General features: G+C 50.3%; 8 protein-coding genes across 8 annotated transcripts; 4 read left to right on the top strand and 4 right to left on the bottom strand.

Moving 5' to 3' along the window:
* Positions 1–1,164: 1,164 nt before the first annotated feature.
* Positions 1,165–2,899, top strand: COCMIDRAFT_23247 (uncharacterized protein; the record flags this gene model as incomplete). The annotated part of the gene is made up of 2 exons (XM_007686208.1): positions 1,165–1,409; positions 1,462–2,899. 2 exons carry the CDS (start codon positions 1,165–1,167, stop codon positions 2,897–2,899), a joined length of 1,683 nt encoding a protein of 560 aa, XP_007684398.1.
* A 1,246-nt stretch (positions 2,900–4,145) lies between these two features.
* On the bottom strand, positions 4,146–5,264 carry COCMIDRAFT_85643 (uncharacterized protein; the record flags this gene model as incomplete). Its single annotated transcript, XM_007686263.1, has 1 exon — positions 4,146–5,264. The coding sequence occupies one exon, from the start codon at positions 5,262–5,264 to the stop codon at positions 4,146–4,148; it is 1,119 nt and encodes a 372-aa protein (XP_007684453.1).
* Positions 5,265–6,429: 1,165 nt separating this feature from the next.
* On the top strand, positions 6,430–8,052 carry COCMIDRAFT_85686 (uncharacterized protein; the record flags this gene model as incomplete). Its single annotated transcript, XM_007686262.1, has 3 exons — positions 6,430–7,224; positions 7,276–7,581; positions 7,639–8,052. 3 exons carry the CDS (start codon positions 6,430–6,432, stop codon positions 8,050–8,052), a joined length of 1,515 nt encoding a protein of 504 aa, XP_007684452.1.
* Positions 8,053–10,324: 2,272 nt separating this feature from the next.
* On the bottom strand, positions 10,325–12,462 carry COCMIDRAFT_33539 (uncharacterized protein; the record flags this gene model as incomplete). The annotated part of the gene is made up of 3 exons (XM_007686225.1): positions 10,325–10,337; positions 11,139–11,980; positions 12,034–12,462. 3 exons carry the CDS (start codon positions 12,460–12,462, stop codon positions 10,325–10,327), a joined length of 1,284 nt encoding a protein of 427 aa, XP_007684415.1.
* A 190-nt stretch (positions 12,463–12,652) lies between these two features.
* COCMIDRAFT_33538 (uncharacterized protein) lies at positions 12,653–13,549 on the top strand (the record flags this gene model as incomplete). The annotated part of the gene is made up of 1 exon (XM_007686224.1): positions 12,653–13,549. The coding sequence occupies one exon, from the start codon at positions 12,653–12,655 to the stop codon at positions 13,547–13,549; it is 897 nt and encodes a 298-aa protein (XP_007684414.1).
* A 145-nt stretch (positions 13,550–13,694) lies between these two features.
* Positions 13,695–14,399, bottom strand: COCMIDRAFT_23242 (uncharacterized protein; the record flags this gene model as incomplete). Its single annotated transcript, XM_007686207.1, has 1 exon — positions 13,695–14,399. One exon carries the CDS (start codon positions 14,397–14,399, stop codon positions 13,695–13,697), a length of 705 nt encoding a protein of 234 aa, XP_007684397.1.
* Positions 14,400–14,741: 342 nt separating this feature from the next.
* COCMIDRAFT_85583 (uncharacterized protein) lies at positions 14,742–15,295 on the top strand (the record flags this gene model as incomplete). Its single annotated transcript, XM_007686261.1, has 4 exons — positions 14,742–14,846; positions 14,901–14,992; positions 15,047–15,123; positions 15,171–15,295. The coding sequence occupies 4 exons, from the start codon at positions 14,742–14,744 to the stop codon at positions 15,293–15,295; spliced, it is 399 nt and encodes a 132-aa protein (XP_007684451.1).
* A 150-nt stretch (positions 15,296–15,445) lies between these two features.
* On the bottom strand, positions 15,446–16,160 carry COCMIDRAFT_2127 (uncharacterized protein; the record flags this gene model as incomplete). Its single annotated transcript, XM_007686194.1, has 5 exons — positions 15,446–15,457; positions 15,517–15,624; positions 15,686–15,832; positions 16,000–16,061; positions 16,118–16,160. The coding sequence occupies 5 exons, from the start codon at positions 16,158–16,160 to the stop codon at positions 15,446–15,448; spliced, it is 372 nt and encodes a 123-aa protein (XP_007684384.1).
* Positions 16,161–16,168: the final 8 nt, after the last annotated feature.

Here is a 16,168-nt window from a genome sequence, read left to right as displayed (position 1 = left end):
GGGAATCCACGTCAACATAAGAGCATGCAACACGCTTTGACTAGTTGTTTCGAACGGTACCCCCCCACAGCATATAGCACCGTACGACAAGGGATTCATGCTCCTACGGATCGTGAAATGTCCGCCAGCGGCAAGCTTTGACATGGAGGACCGGGGGGTCCAACTGCTTCTACAGACTACAGATGCAGAAGCAGACCACTCGACTGGATATTACGACGAGAGTCTCACCGAAACCTGTTCGTCATAGCACACACACACACACTAAACCGCATCTGCGCCCTCGATATCGAAATGTCATCGCTACTTTGCCCACTTGCAGAGGATTCCCCCCCCCCTCCGTGAGCCTCAGAAACGCTTATCGAACGAACAAGGGCCTTGTAGCCGCCTATTCAGGATAGCCTACGTACCGTGCACACAACAGTAACCACGACGGGCAGCCGCGAAACCCGGATAATCCCGCCCTTCCTTTGTGTCGCTAAGACAGGTACTACTTATTTGTCCGGAGCGAAATTTGTAAGACCTAGTTAACCCAAGCGGCGGCGGACCTACAGAACGGGAAGTCGCTCCCTAGGGCTGATGCGGCCTAGAACGAATAACAAGCACCTTTTCGTTCATGTCTCCTACATACTCGCCTAGAGAAATATAAATGTCGCCGACCCGTCTGTCAGTCCAGGGACGGGGATAGCGGCTATGCTAACAGCTTGATGCGGTTAAGGTATGCAGAAGTCCCTGATTTCTTCTCGGCGTTATTATTTGACATGGGTGTTTGCATTGACCCTGGGGCACATGCTGTCATGCCAGGGCGAACTCCAGGTTTGGTGCGGATGACGGATATACCGGGGGGGCTTTGCTCACAGGATTGCGAATCCTCATGGAATGGAAGCCCTTTACTTGGAGGAAACCTGGGGTTGGGTTCAGAGATAGGTGCCAGCGTCTTTGGCAACGGCCGGCGCACGTGGTGGTGGTTGCGGGCAAAGGACCCACACGGCCGGACACTACTAACCCATTGCCGTGCCACGACCATGCTCCGCCCTGGGTCTCGCCAGAGAGTAAGGCCTATAAGGCTTGCAGGCCTTTTCTTATAATGAGCTGGCTGCTGTGCAGCACTCGTTTTGCTCGGCACCCCCACGGCACCCTCTGTTCAATACTACGTAGCCTTTCAAGATGCGGTTCCTAAGCTTTGCCCTCGCGATCGATGGCCTTGCATCTGCCTACAGTGTTGCCGCCAGTTGCAAGACGTTTCCTGGTGACAAAAACTGGCCTGCGCAGCCTGACTGGACTGCTTTTAACAAAACCGTGGGTGGACGACTCGTTGCTACTGTGCCCCTTGGAGCACCATGTCACGGATCGGCTTTCGACAGCGCAAAGTGCGAGAGTTTGAAGAGCCAATGGCAGACGGAGAAGATTCAGTATGCAATCTTACCCCATGTTTCAAGAATACACGCACTTACTCCGGTCTAGTTATGAATCTTCCTCTTCAGTCATGGCGCCCTTCTTCGCAAACCAGAGCTGCGATCCGTTTCAGCCCCGTGACCGCCCGTGTGAGTTGGGCAACTATGTTCGGTATGCTGTAAATGCCTCGGGTCCTCTGGACATCCAGCGTGCAGTAGACTATGCCACTCAGAGGAACATTCGTCTAGTCATCCGTAACACTGGTCATGACTACCTTGGCCGTTCTACCGGCGCAGGGGCTTTGGCAGTGTGGACCCATTACCTCAAGAGCATCACTTATGTCCCCACGTACCAGAGCGCCGAGTACACTGGTCCGGCCTTCAAGATTGGTGCTGGTGTCCAGGGATTCGAATTGATGGCTGCTGCCCGAGACCGTGGACTAGTCACTGTTGGAGGTGAATGTCCCACTGTTGGTGTCGCAGGTGGCTACACCCAAGGTGGAGGCCACTCAGCCGTGAGCACCAGCTTTGGTCTTGCCGTCGACAATGCTCTCGAATTTCAAGTTGTAACTGCTGGCGCTAAGCTTGTCAATGCCAGTCCACGCGAGAACCCAGACCTGTACTGGGCGCTCAAGGGCGGCGGTGGCAGCACCTACGGTATCGTCGTCTCCATGGCCGTAAAAGCCTACAAGGAAGCTGTCTTCGGTGGCGCCTCGCTCTCCTTCTTCGCCAAAGACATGAGCAAAGATACCTTCTACAGCGGCATCCAAGCCTTCCACGAGGAGCTCCCCGGCATGGTCGACGCCGGCGCAATGGTAGTCCACTACTTCACCACTGGCTTCTTCTCCATCGCGCCACTCAGCGCCTACAACAAGACCGAAGCTCAGGTCAAGACCATCATGGCTCCCTTTGTCGCAAAGCTTACCTCCCTAAACGTCACCCACACTGTCTCCTACTCCGCCTTCAACACCTACTACGAGCACTACGACAAGTACTTTGGACCCCTTCCCCTCGGCAACATTCAAGTCGGCATCGCTCAATACGGTACACGTCTCATCCCCCGCGCTGTCGTCGCCAGCATCGCTCCCACATGGCAAGCCATCATCGAAAAGGGCGTAACGTGGATCGGTGTGGGTACGAACGTCGCATCTTTTGGCTCCGACAAGACCACTTCCGTTCACCCCGCATGGCGCAAGGCCATCGTACATGCTACACTTACCCTTCCGTGGAACTTCACCGCGCCGTGGTCTGAAGCCTTTGATATCCAGAACAAGATGACCAACGAAGTCATCCCGCTGGTTGAGAAGGCGACGCCCGGCAGTGGTTCGTATGTCAATGAGGCGGATTTCCGTCAGCCCAACTTCCAGGACACGTTCTGGGGAACAAACTATCAGAAGCTGTTGGGCATCAAGAAGAAGTGGGATCCCCAGGGCCTCTTTTATGCCACCGTGGGTGTCGGCAGCGAGGCGTGGTCCGTTGGGACCGATGGGCGCATGTGTCGTGCGTGAGAAAGGGACCCAGTCGAGTTTAGAATAAGACCAAATTTAATATTGATGTCGTTCCATGTCCTTCTGTAAATCTTCGAATACGTGGTCATGTGACCGTAAGCACCTATCTTTCAATACTAGAAGCGCGTAGAGAAATTAGCAAATGCAGGGGACTTACTCGGTGTTCCCACCAATAGCAGCGTCGTGCGCACGTACCACGCTCATCCTCCAAAAAAAATACCCGGCCCCAACTACCCCAACTAACAACTATAGCCACCAAGATGGAGTCTATGTTACCAAAGACATATCAAAAAGTAAAAAGATGGACTCGCGGGGAATCGAACCCCGGACCACTCCCAGGCCTGTTTTTGCGCTTTCTGAAGGCGGAAGAACTGATGCTAAGGGAGTATTATACCACTAAACCACAAGCCCAATTAGTGAATTGAACAGAAACCGTGATTTCTTATTCGATGGAAATTTTGGCTCTTAGTTTTTGTAAAATTCCTACGAAACGTGAGATTGTTCCACACGTACGTAGATTGTGGACGGACCTGATCTCATCGCTCAGCAGCGTCCGTCGGCCCAACCCAAGCGAGCAAACCCCCCCCCCGCGCTGACTCGCAGGCCGAGCTATCATCTGCACACTAGCACTCGTGCTAACTGGGCAGCTTCCTGACTAAGATTAGACAGCGACGCATTCGCGCAGCAAGGCTCGGGCAAATGTCACTTAGGCGATGCGCCATGTTCTATTGATTCTGTGACCCTGACTTGTTGTTTTGCGCCTCAAAGCCGCTACCGTTACTTAAAATACTCGGTAGACAGCACATGTGGAGGATGTGGGCGGTGTTTTGCCCTGCATTAGTGTAGGTGGAGGATAGGAAGCACAGTGCGCTCAGATGGGGACTAGGTGGGCTTCACACTCCAATAGAGATGGAACGCGCGATGCGGAGTTCTGGCCCGCTGTGCTGCTTGAGATCGCAGGTTTTTGATGGTGCATTGGGCGGAGAGTGCCGTGTCGTTGCGTGGCGAGCGGATGCTTGTAGGGGAATGATGTGGATCTGACGCTGAGTAGAGGCCAAGGCACGCTTGAGTGTAGGCGAAATTACTGGAGCATCTTGAAGGAGTTTGATTGTTGTATTTGCCCAAGGCTTCTACCAAGGCTTCTGCTTACGTCTTGTATAGTGGTCATTTTAATATCATAACGGGACATGTTCCCGCGTAGTCGAGACATCTTCTTGAGACATTTACGAAGCAAAGCATGATAATCTCAAGATCTGGTTTCGAGTTTGCGGGGATGTCCTTTTGGTTCCGATGTGTTTGAGCGCTCTGGGCCGTGGCTAGTTGATCTGGACCCAAGTTCCTTCTCACGCTTCTCCAACGCCTTTTCCCTCTGTTCCAACTCAGCTTCTCTACGGTTCAGGTCAGTCTCGCGCTGATTGAGTCTCTTCGTTCGCTCATCCGTCTCTCCTTCGTTGTGTGCGTCTGACTCCTGCTTGCCTTGAGTTGGCTCGTCTTTCGTATTGTCATTGCTGTCCGTATCTGGCACTTGATCGCTGCCACCAGTGGGCCTAGAATTCAGTTTGCGTGGCTTTTTACGACCTTGAGGGCCTTCCATACGGGCTGAGCCTTCATGCGGCTGCTGCTCTGATGTGCCGTCCTTAGACTCCGGCACTGATTCACCACCGGTTGCTTGTGCACCTGCTTTGGCTGCATTCGAGACATCCTCTTGTTGTGGGAGCATGCCCTTTGCATTCTGCAGCCATCCTTCATCCAGCTGACCTCCACCGCCCTCGGTTTTGAACTTCTCAAGCTCCTCAGTACCAGGCATCTCTTCGTCCTTGGCCTGGCCAACCATCTTTTCCAATGTCCTCTTTTGCTCCTCACTTGCTGCCCACTCCGGCAGAAAGCTCGTCAGCTTTTTCATCCCTTTCCCTGCTACTTTGCCCATGTTCACGAAAGGTCCATGAATTGCCCCTGTAACGCCACCTATACCAGCGCCCAGTCCCCCCAGTAGCGTCGACGAGATACCTCCAACCAAGGTCCCACTGATTGCTCCCAAAGTTGCCCCTGGTGCAACACCAAGACCTGTACCCATAGCCATTCCCTGAAATGCGCCTGAGCGTAGGTACTTTGCTGTTTTTCCAAATGACTCGGCTTCAATCTCAGCGTTTGTAGCTTCTGCCGTTAATTTCTCTCGTTCTTCAGGATCCCCGGCTGCTGCTGCCGCATCCTTCAATTCTTTGGCCTTCTTCTGAGCTGCGAGGGCTGCGTTGGCGGCTTTCCCTGATTCCTGCCGGACTTCCTCATCGGAAACAGTGGGTTTGTTAGATTTCTCGCCCTCCTCCGGCTTCTGGTCGCCATCTTTGTTCAACTTCTTTGGAGGCATTGTGTGAGTTGTGGCTATTCAAATTCCATGTTGGTTTGCAGCTCTGCTATCAAAGAGAGGTCGCATATTGAAGTAGTACGTCATCGGCGCTAGCATGGCGCTAAAGCGCTGAGGATCCAAGAATACATACATGTCGCCTGTCTTTATGTTCGAACGTGTGATCGATGACACTTTAATCACATTCTCCCTGTAGTATTGGTACAGATGTCTGGATATGATTGTTCATTATTGCGATTTTGGCCCAAAATTTTACAGCAATAGCATGCTACTGCACTATGTCACTTGATTAGCCGTACAACTTGCTATGTGCTGATGCATAGTGTCTGGTATTAGGCTATCCTACTTGACTTGATATGGTGAGGGTCTTGTGATCCCGATGATTGGATTAATCAATATTTCAACCAGGAATCACCAAAAGCACATACAAATTAGACAACCTTCAGTTCGGCCTGCTCTAATAACCAATCAGGAAGAGTCTAGTATTCTACCTACATGAATTGGATGGCCTCTAAGTTTAGGATGCTATCAACAATGACAGTCGGTATTATTTAATAATAAAACCTCATCATAGCCCCGCTTTGTCGCAGTGCACTCATTTCCTCAACATACAGGACGCGCATTGATAGAAGCCTCTTCCAACAGTAAGATAGAAATATGAATAGAATAGCAAACCTCACTCATAACTACATAGTTTGCTGCTTGTTTCTCATAGCTTGACAGACAATGAATATGCCTAAGTGGCAAACATATGCTTGCTTTTGACAGAAGTAATAGGACGCTTTCCTACATTACCCCATAGGAAACAATGCATGCTGTTTTCGTTAGTGAGTCACTTTACTTAAGGTTCGCTAATCAGATTCTTCCTCTCCGTAGCTAGCACGTTATACCTGTTCAGTGTCCGTAATGCGTTTGCTCGACGTTAGACTCTTACCTTAACCCCCCTTGTTTCTGTTGCCTGAACAGTCGCTCTTTCACCTAGCTTCACTATCACCTATTCGGGTAATGTATTAGAGTATACCCTCACTCGGTGCCTACAACGTGATTTCTTTCATGGCTATTGTTTACTCCTCGCTAGTTCTTTATCCACGCTGATACACCACCATCAACCCACAAACCTTTAGCCCCAGCCCTCTTGCCTCTGTATTCTCGAACTATACAAGCAAAAATGACCGAAAACTTTCCTCTTGTGTCTTACCATTCCACCCCCTCTCGCGGCACGTATCCCGCAAATGTAAAGCCAGCCATAGGAGATACGCTAACAAGTTCAGAAACCCCACCCACCTCATACACACCAGCCACTAACTCACCGTCCATCGAAACACGTGCCACCACATATGAAGAACTTATCCAGTCGCTTGATGTACAAGCGGACAGCTTGCAGTACCTCCCTTCTGAAGCTGAAGTTGACGAACTCTTTGATGAAATTCATGAAGGATCTTCGCTGAAGCCATCGAGTCGTTGTTCCAGCACTCCGAAGCTTGCATTTGGCACATATCGGGAAGATAGCATCCACACAGCCCAGGTCTACGTCTATCTTCGTTCTCCCTCGTTCAGAAATACTGAGCCGTCCATGGTGTTTGGTAAGCGTTTAGCAAACGCCAAATATATCGTCATGAACACCAAGGACATCAATTGTGCAGACGGTACGTTTCAAGCCAACAAGTTTTGGAGGCCCTTTACCGAGAACGGCAAGCCCGAGCTCGATGTAATGAAGGCTGTTCTGAAAGCTCTCTTCATTTGCAAAGGTATTACTCTATCGGCTCCAATACCAGTGGTTGGCTCAACTTTCCGTTCAAACTTGGTCCTAGGATGCGAAATGTTCAAGATCTCCAAGCAGAGCCGTAGTGTTTCAGAGAAGACGTCTTCTAAGCAAGTTAATAAGAGCACGAATGCAATGGATGTACCTAGTACACAGTTCTCATCGCCAGCCATGTCAAGCACCTTATCAACAACTCCTCCGGTAACTATGATATCGATTTTGTAACCGCAGTCCGTTGTTAACTACCTAAAGGTCATACCTACGGCTCAGATGTACAGCCAAAATGAACGCAGCTCCCATGTAAATGCCGATAGACCTCTAGTCGTTCATTCGAGCAAGAAGCATCGTGATTCGCGACTCACTACCACTGAACAGGGTACAATCAAAGTTAAAGCCAACAAAAGTGTAGCTGCCAGTAAGCTTTCCGCGCTTGATGACCCGAATCCAGACTTTCTCTTCTTTCCTGAAAATCAGCTAGAAGAACTTGAGGAAGAACCTCTCTTTATTCCTGAATATTATCCAGAAGAACTCCAGGAACCATCTGTCTCTAAAATTACTGTACGTTGGAATGCCACACAAAACAAGTATATTTCATCATACGCTAACTTTTCATAGACTCCAGAGCCTAGCAAACGTATCAAAACCATCCTTGAGTCGCTCTCAGCCTCACGTGATAATCGGAAAGACCTTACGAAAAAAATCGATGAAATGTCAGCTCAGGTAGCCCGTCACATTGCTACTCTCGAAGAGCTTCGTCGAGAAAAGGAGCAGTTCGAGGCTGAATATGAGCGTAAGAGACGAGCGCTCGAGGAAAGGATCAGTGTTGAGGATCAAGATATGGCTGGTAGGATGGCTGAGATTGAGGCAAAGTCTCAAAATGTTCGAGAGGAGCTTGAGGTTGAGAAACGACAGCTGGGCGTAATGACTCCAGAGATGATGGCTGTCTGGGAGTTGTCTCGTAAGTTTGCGTACGACGAACTTGGCATGGAGGAAGGGTCGCCATCAAAGCGTCCGAAGACTAGTCACTAGGTTTTTAACAGACCAAAGGACGTGACTTAAATGGTAGGGCTTTTACGGTATGCTATGCTTTGGTGTATCCGGGAGTAACGGGCGGAATATGTATGACTCTTGGACCATTACCTTGTTTGGCGGAAAGCACTTGATTACCGTAGTGCTATGGCTAATCTCACAATGCTATCGAGCTGAAACGAGCATATTAGAGAGTGATTGTGTAAGGGTGTTAGTTGGGCAAAAGTTTCATTGATTGGTATTCTTCTCTATTATATAATTCGGTTATGTTACCAAGTTCCGGTTCTAATGCATACATGGTGCCGCTATTTACAATATGTCAACTAAAACTGAAATTCACTAGGATTGTACGGGGGCAGAAACGCGTAGTGGGGGTATAGTCTTCTTGAGACAAGGAGGGAGGCTTCATATTAGAGAATGAGAGGCGAGAAACTTCACAAGAACATACTCATACTTACGTGACAGACTTATATAGAAAGCCTAGTGTAAGTAAATGATTAGGAACACAATTTCACACATGTCTATCTTGACTACCGAATGCTTGTCTTACTTGGACCTAAGACGCCCGAAATGATAGTACGTTGCCATACGATAGCTATCCCTGGACTAAAGAGCAAATTTATAGCTTAAGCGGATATTTCAGGAATTCTACATATCCGCTGCATATCTAACCTGGAGCTTTCGGTTCCCCACATTTCAAACACTAGGTTTCTACGCTTTCCAGAAGCTTACTTCACTCCCATTCTCTAGCGAGACACGCTAGTATCCACTAGTGCCCGCCAGTCGCGTTTACATATGGCCCACTAGTACGCAAACACTATGTTTGGTATACAAAAAAGTCGCGGCCACAAGACCGGATAACAAAAACACAACAAAGAGCTACGTGCTTGACTGTGAAATCGGCCAAACACGCACAAGATATAAGTATCAAGGAGATCGATAGTATAGAGCATGTGCTAATAACACGACAGGAGCAGTGCCAATTAATCAAAATGGCGGAACCCGCTGGCACAGAATGTTTGTCGACGAAAGCTCTGCAGCAGATACGCAGTCTCATGGGCGAAGATGCTTCGTTCCTCGAGCACCTACCTACAGACAAGATCCGGGAATCAGAATTTGAAGACAAGAAGCACAAGCGTCTCACCTCACTACCTCGACGTATTCTCTTCGGCCAGATCACAGAAGGTGAGAGAAAGGGTTTAGAAGTCTGGATTCTTCCGATCAAGACACGCGACGAGAACCAGTGGCCTGGACACCGCTTCAACCTCTTCGATCGGCATGGGAATCTGCACTCTAGCATCACTATAGAGGAGGCCATACGGCTGACCAATGCAGCAAATGCATTTAAGTGGCTGAAGAAGAATGGTACAATGGATTCGACTCTTCTGCGTGCTGTGATCAGGTACTACTTCATGTTCAAAAAAGTCAATCCCCCGTCACCGTGGCCGGTTGACATGCGCTTCACCACAGAATTGCTCGCAGCATGCAAGATGGCAGCCGGAATTTCTACCAAAGAAGCCCTTGTCAAACAGAAGGCTCAGGAGCGTGAAGAAGGTACTGCTTTGGCATACAAAAGGAGGCCGTCACCAGCCCCAAAGCAAGCCGCGAGGACGATGACATCGGTAGATGGACTAAGGGCAGAGACTACAGCGACACCGGCGAATGGACAGAAAGCAAACACGACAAAGACGCCTGCGAGCATGCCAACTGGACCAAAAGCAAACGCGACACTGCCCGTTTCCAAAGCCCAGAGCGCGCCACGGAATCCAGTTCTACGGTTTTCTTCAACACAGCCGTTCCCTTCTTCATCTCCTGAAGATGAGACCAGTCTCTTCATTCCTGAGCACCGACGTCATGCCGCTACATCTGAAACCCTTCGGACACCAACTCCAGTTCCACCTACAGGCCCTGCGTCCATTGGTCAACCAAGAATGGAGCCGATTGATGAGTTCAAACAAGCCTTTCAAAGAAAAATGCTTCCTAAACCTGCACTCATGCTCCCGCCAACGTCGACGCCTACACCTACACCTAGCATCTCGACTCCTAGCAGTCATAACATGTCTATCCAGCAGGAAACCAACAAACCTGACGCCAAAAAAACAGATGCACCCGCGGTCCCATCAGCCTTGCCTCCAGCCTTTCCAGCTCCCATTCCCCCCACCGCCGCTACCGGCACCGTCTTGGTCAAACCCAACATTCACCCTCCCCCTCCGCTCCAACCCCCCAGCACCCCTCCCACTACCGCCTTCTCCTCCTCGTCCTTCATCCCCGCCTACCGCGAGACCCTAACCAAGCACTCACAACTCACCAAGCTCCTCCGCACGAACCAGTCCGCCTTGCACACTACAAAATCCCAAATCCACGCCTTGGAAGCCCAAGTCCGCGATCTTGAGGCTCAACTCCAGGAGCTAGAAGTTGAAGAGAAAGACTTGAAGGAAAAGATTAAGGCAGTGGAGGTAGAGAAGAAGAGGTTGCACGATAGTTTGACGCCTGAGAAGAGAGAGGTGTTCTTGTTTGGGCGCGAGATTTGGGAGAGGGAGGCGAAGAGGGCTAGGCTTGACGAGGACCAGGGTCAGGAGAGTGATGAGGACATGGATTTGGGGGAGTGAAAGGGTAGGTGTATATGTAGGAGAGAACGGTTTGTATGGTGCACGGTATTGGATGGACGTCACAACACACCCAACTTTTCGCAAAGCAGCACTTGCGAGACATTACAGCTAGCAAACGACCCAGCACCACGATCAAGGACGGAATTTGTATATCAGCATGTCAGCGTATCCATGTAACAACAGAAAACAACAAAGGGTCTCAGGTAATCGCTTCTGATTATATTCAAGGATATCGTAGATAACCGAGGCCCTTCCCCCCAATGACGCCTGCAATGCAATGCAAACACCGAACTGTATAGCACAAGTAATGGTAATAGTAATGGTAACGGTAATAACAATAATAGTATCCACAAACAAGCATGCGTTTTCTCAGAATCTGGGGGTGACATTAGCATCAAGGCATAGTAGGTAGGAGTTAGATAAACGGCTCGGGAGAAAACATACCTTATCTCATAATTGCCTGCTCTCGTCATATACCGCACCCATTTTACGCTGCTGTAATTGCTCTTTTCAAACACCTTGAGGTAGCGTACCAAGAGTCCAGAGCTAGTGAACATGAGGAGTGAAAAGCTAAGATTGAGTGGTGGTCGGGACCATGCTTTTTGGTTGGTCATGCTGGTTAGGCTTGCTTCGGCGCTTAGGACGAACTCGCTTTGACCTGTGAAGCGCGGGATTTTCCAGACAATGTTGTTATGTTCTGGCTCGTATTTGGCTTTGCCCTGTGAAGTTCGTTCGGTGATTTTAGCGGTGTTTAGAGGCGTGGGTATGCGCACGACGACATTGGTAGCAAAGAGTTTGGAGCCGTAGTTAGCGCGAATGGCAATGCTGTATTCGACCTTTGTCTTGCCGACTTCGTTTACAATGGCGTGGACTTTGAAAGGCAGGTTGACGTTCTCGGTCGCCCGGTAGCGCATGAGCTCAAACTCGCCGTCTGGTGGAACAAACGATATTATCCTGTCAGCGTCGAACTTGCCGAGCTTGACGCACTGGTGGAATTGACAGTCCTCCAACGTGACACTGCCAGCTGCTGCCCTTGTTGCTTTTGCGCCCGCCTTGTTGCCTGAGGGTTGTTGCAGATGGTCCTCGCCCAGCGTCAGTCGGTCGTTGAGGCCAAACTTGCATTCTGGGGTGCCAGAAAGGTATGCGCGCATGATAATCTGACCATTCACATCTGCCCGGAGCACTGTTCCGGTTGCGGACATGAGCAGGTTCACATCCTCGATAACGTCGACAAAGGCCTCGTTCTTGCGGTACTTGATGTCTGCTCGGCGCCATGAAAGCGCACCAGTAGCCTGCATGGTGATTTTGGAAGAGTCCTCCTGTTTCATAGTCAGTAGTCATTCCTAATATACACGCATATGGAGAAGCTCACCATTGTCCTCTCCGACTTGACGCCCTCTGTGGTAATGTACATCTTCAGCGTGTCCGTCTCGGTGTTCTGGGGGTATCCAAAGTCCAGAATCTCGTCGAGCAGCTCATAGACAAGGACAAAGTTGTTCTTGACAGCCTCCTCATCAAACTTGCCAAAGTAGGCCTTGCCCAGTCCGACAAGGCGGTAAAGAAACTCAAAGACGAGGGCGGCATTGGCGTTGCTCTTGGTGACAGCTACCAGATAGATGTTCTCGTGCTTGACATGGCTAAACGTGGTGGAGCCCAGGGTCAGGATGGGGGAGCGGACTTGTGCATTGGAAATGACCTGGATGCGGAAGACATCGGCCAGGCGTGGGCGGCAGTCGTTGCGGAAGGCGCGAAAGATGAGGTTCTCGCCCTTTTGGTTGAAGATGAGGATACCGGAGAGCATGGCGGCGAGGTGGAAAGAGAGCAAGACGGGCGTCGACAGCGAATTGGCGACGTCGGGTGTGTTGATGCTGCGAGCTCCACTCGCGACGCCGCGGGATTGAGCTTGGGCCATGCTCGCTTCGGCCAGGGTCTCAGGAGAGGGAGAGGGTCGGGTAAGCGTAACTCGCGCCGACATTCACTCTCCCAATACAATGCAGCCAGCACTTGAATCCCGCCTCATGGCCCTGCCGCCTGAGCTGCGCTGCCATGTCTACTCTTTTCTGCCCGAGCTCGTGTACAAGTACATATGGCCCGTCGTCAAGTCATCTCCCGTCGGCGTGTGCAGCTGGCCGTACTATAGGTTGCCGACGTCGTTGCTCTTGATCAGCAAGCTCATCTATCAAGAAACCGGAGATGCATTGGTCCAAAAACAATTGCGTAATCTCAACGAGCAATACCCGCCGGTCGTTGTTTTGGGACCAGCCAAATTACAGTACGAGCCACGAAATGGCTTCATGGACGAGTTGTTCGGTCTTTTGTCAAGGCACAATGGCAACACTTCATCCGTGTACGATGGCAGTGAGACCCTTGCTGGACGCAATCCTAAGCGCATATGTAATGGCATCACAGCTTGGACCAACCAGAGTCTCGAGACGAGACTTGGAGTCCACTGGGAACAAGTTTACCAGCGCCTCCCTAGAGAGCTGGGCTACTCGAAAGAGAATCTGGAGACTTTCGTCACATGCACCTTGACCAGGATGGCACATAATAATGCCAAAGAAGCCCGGATTCGACTATTGATTCGTGGCAGCGCTCTTAACAAGGCTTGGCTCTGGGAAAGACGTATGATGGACTATCTTATTCAGTACAAGACGAGAGCAATCTTGAATTTCCGTTGCGATGCTGAGAGTATGCGTTCCAGCGAAGCAGTGACTGTTGTCCTTCCACCTCAACCACATGGTGATTACGTTGATGAATTTATTGCATGGATGCGGGGGGAAAACTTTGGTTTCGAACTAGAAGCACCGTCAATCCAGGACGAACGGCTGTTCAGTGAGCATGGCCACTATAACACTTATCACGGCAATGTAAAAGCAGAAATGGTATAGAATTTAGCCAAGCGGTCTCTCGCAGTTTCTTCTTCACATCAGGCAGGTATTGCACAAGTGATGCCTTCGAAGTGTAAAATCTATTCAAGTTTTGTGACTATGTATGTTTATGTGAATTATATTGGCCCGTCCTGTCAGGCCGAGTCTAATACAACACACCCTTTGTACTCCTAACCTCACCCTCCCACTGCTTCACCACCGTCGTCGCATGTCTAATCGCCACCGCAAGTGCCTTGAACGCACTCTCAGCTCGGTGGTGATCATTGTCACCCCTGATGCAATCCACATGTAGTGTGGTACCCGACGCCTGAGCAAAGCTCTGGAGACAATGTGGAATCATCTCACAGCTCAAGTCGCCAATCTTCTCCCTCTTGAGCCCCAGCTCAATGACACTGTACGGCCGGTTCGACAAGTCAATGACGGCTCGCGACAGGGCCTCGTCCAGCGGCGCATATGCGTGTCCAAAACGTGCAAGTCCCGTGCTACCCTGTAGCGCATTTTTGAATGCCGAGCCGAGCGCTAAGAAAGTGTCTTCGCTCGTGTGGTGGTCGTCAATGTGCAGGTCGCCTTTGCATCGTATGCGCAGACTCCAGCCGGCGTGCTTGGCCATGGCGTGAATCATGTGGTCGAGGAAGCCGATGCCCGTGTCGACGGAAATCTCCTGCGATGCAGACTTTTGGGTAGCATGGTCCTTGTCGATCTTCTCGCCTTCACCGTTGAGATTGGCCTTGTCGAGAGCGGCCCAGAAGTCGCTATGCTCGTAGGGTGCAAGTTCGCCGCCGTCCAGGTTGATAGAGACTTGGATCTTGGTCTCATTTGTATCGCGGTTGAGGGTACAAGTGCGCGGCATTGTGGCGGTGGATTGATGGCCTCGGATTTATGGGAGTTTGAGTCAGTCGATTTCCAGATAAAAGGATAAAGAGAAGGTTGCACAAAAAAGTTTAGGCTAACTGACTGGAGAGGGGTGCTGGCTTCCCCACGCCCCACGTCATGTCCGCCAAGCAATATAGGGCTGAAAAAAAGTTCTAGCCAACCACCGCTTCGCCGAACCAAAGTCCGCTCTCGCCCCAAAATTCTGAGCATATCGCAAAGTCACGCCTCTTTCTCACGCCAACAATCTTGAGTAGTGTCGCATAACCGTCTGGTCACGTCTACCTTTTACTCAACTTGTCAACACCAGCCACAAACAGTCATGCCAGGAGCCACGAAAGATTCCGCGCCAGTCCAGATCGTGGACCCAACTTCCGAGACTGGCGAGGAGATTGACCCAGCCGTCGACCGCGACAGGATCCGAGTCGTATGTCAAATGAAATGACGGAATTCTTAAATCTGCCTCTAACATCGCGTGTAGCTCTCTGGCTCCACAGAAACAGCAGCATCTTTCCAGTTTGATGGCGAGGACCACACGCTAGGTAACGCGCTACGTTATATCATTCACAAAAAGTAACCCCGCCTGAAAGCGATTATATGAATAATTGCTGATTGTTTTTTGTTCAGCCCAGACGTTGAGTTTTGTGGTTACTCCATACCGCATCCATCAGAAGCAAAGATGAACCTGCGCATCCAGACTTATGGTAAGCTTCAGTTTCCAAACACATCGCGAGCACATCTGACATGATAGCAGACGGTGTTAGTGTGTACACTGTGCTGGAGAAGGGCCTCGAAGATCTCATGGCTATGTGCGATGTTGTTGAGAAGAAGTTCACCATTGCACGTGACGAATTTGTCAACAAGATGGAGGAGTAAACACAGGGTTTGTGGGGCACTATTGCATTGATGGCGTTCACGGATATCATGGGTCTATGGCGAACGGAAAGGAAAATGGTATTGTCTTTGGCTATTTACATCGCATCCTGGACTTGTTTTCAATTCCGATTTCAGGCGACGACAGCCCACTCAGTTGCGACCCTGGGAGCATAGATTAGTATTCCGAAGTTTGGTTATCAGGGGTTCAATCAAATGCTTACTTCCAAAAAGCCGTTGATAAAGTTGTTTGGCAGCCGTGCCTTGGGATCCTCTTCGGTACGGAAGTACTTGAGTACGTGTGATAGTTGCTTCCAGAAGTTGAGTGTTTCCTAAAGTATATGTTAATCCAAAGAGAGTCTTCTGAAATCTTGCTCTCCGGTTGTGCCGTACCTGGAATTCTTGGTGGCTGTTGAATAACAGTACGTCGACTGTTTTCAGCTGATTCACGTATCTATGCCGCTCGAATTCCTGCCGCATTTTGGTCCGAAGTTGGGATACAGGCATGTTTAGCGAATACATGGTCTGGATCTCAGGAGCCTGTATGATTCCTGTCAGCCTCCCGCGCTTGTGTAGTGTTGCTGATGCCCGCTCCTCTCGAATCCAACGCGTCCCTCCGCTTCCGGTCTCTTATTTGCACCACAATTGGCAGTGAACCAATCATCGGCTTCGATATATCCTCACTAGGGTACGGAGAGTATGCGTACCGACCGCAGCCAGTCCCGGTAGCTGTGAATGACCCTCTTCTTCGCATCAGCCCAGTTGACCGCTATGCCCGAATTAGCCTTGGACTCATCCAATGATTGACACGGATATTCGACTCACATGAGCGCGTGCGCTGGGCGAGGTAGGTAGGGTTAATGACCATATTGACGG

The sequence above is a fragment of the Bipolaris oryzae genome (genome assembly GCF_000523455.1).
Source record: "Bipolaris oryzae ATCC 44560 unplaced genomic scaffold scaffold_17, whole genome shotgun sequence".
Lineage (NCBI taxonomy): Eukaryota > Fungi > Ascomycota > Dothideomycetes > Pleosporales > Pleosporaceae > Bipolaris > Bipolaris oryzae.
Note: the sequence above shows the minus strand (reverse complement) of the source record. Positions and strands in the feature narration are given on the sequence as shown.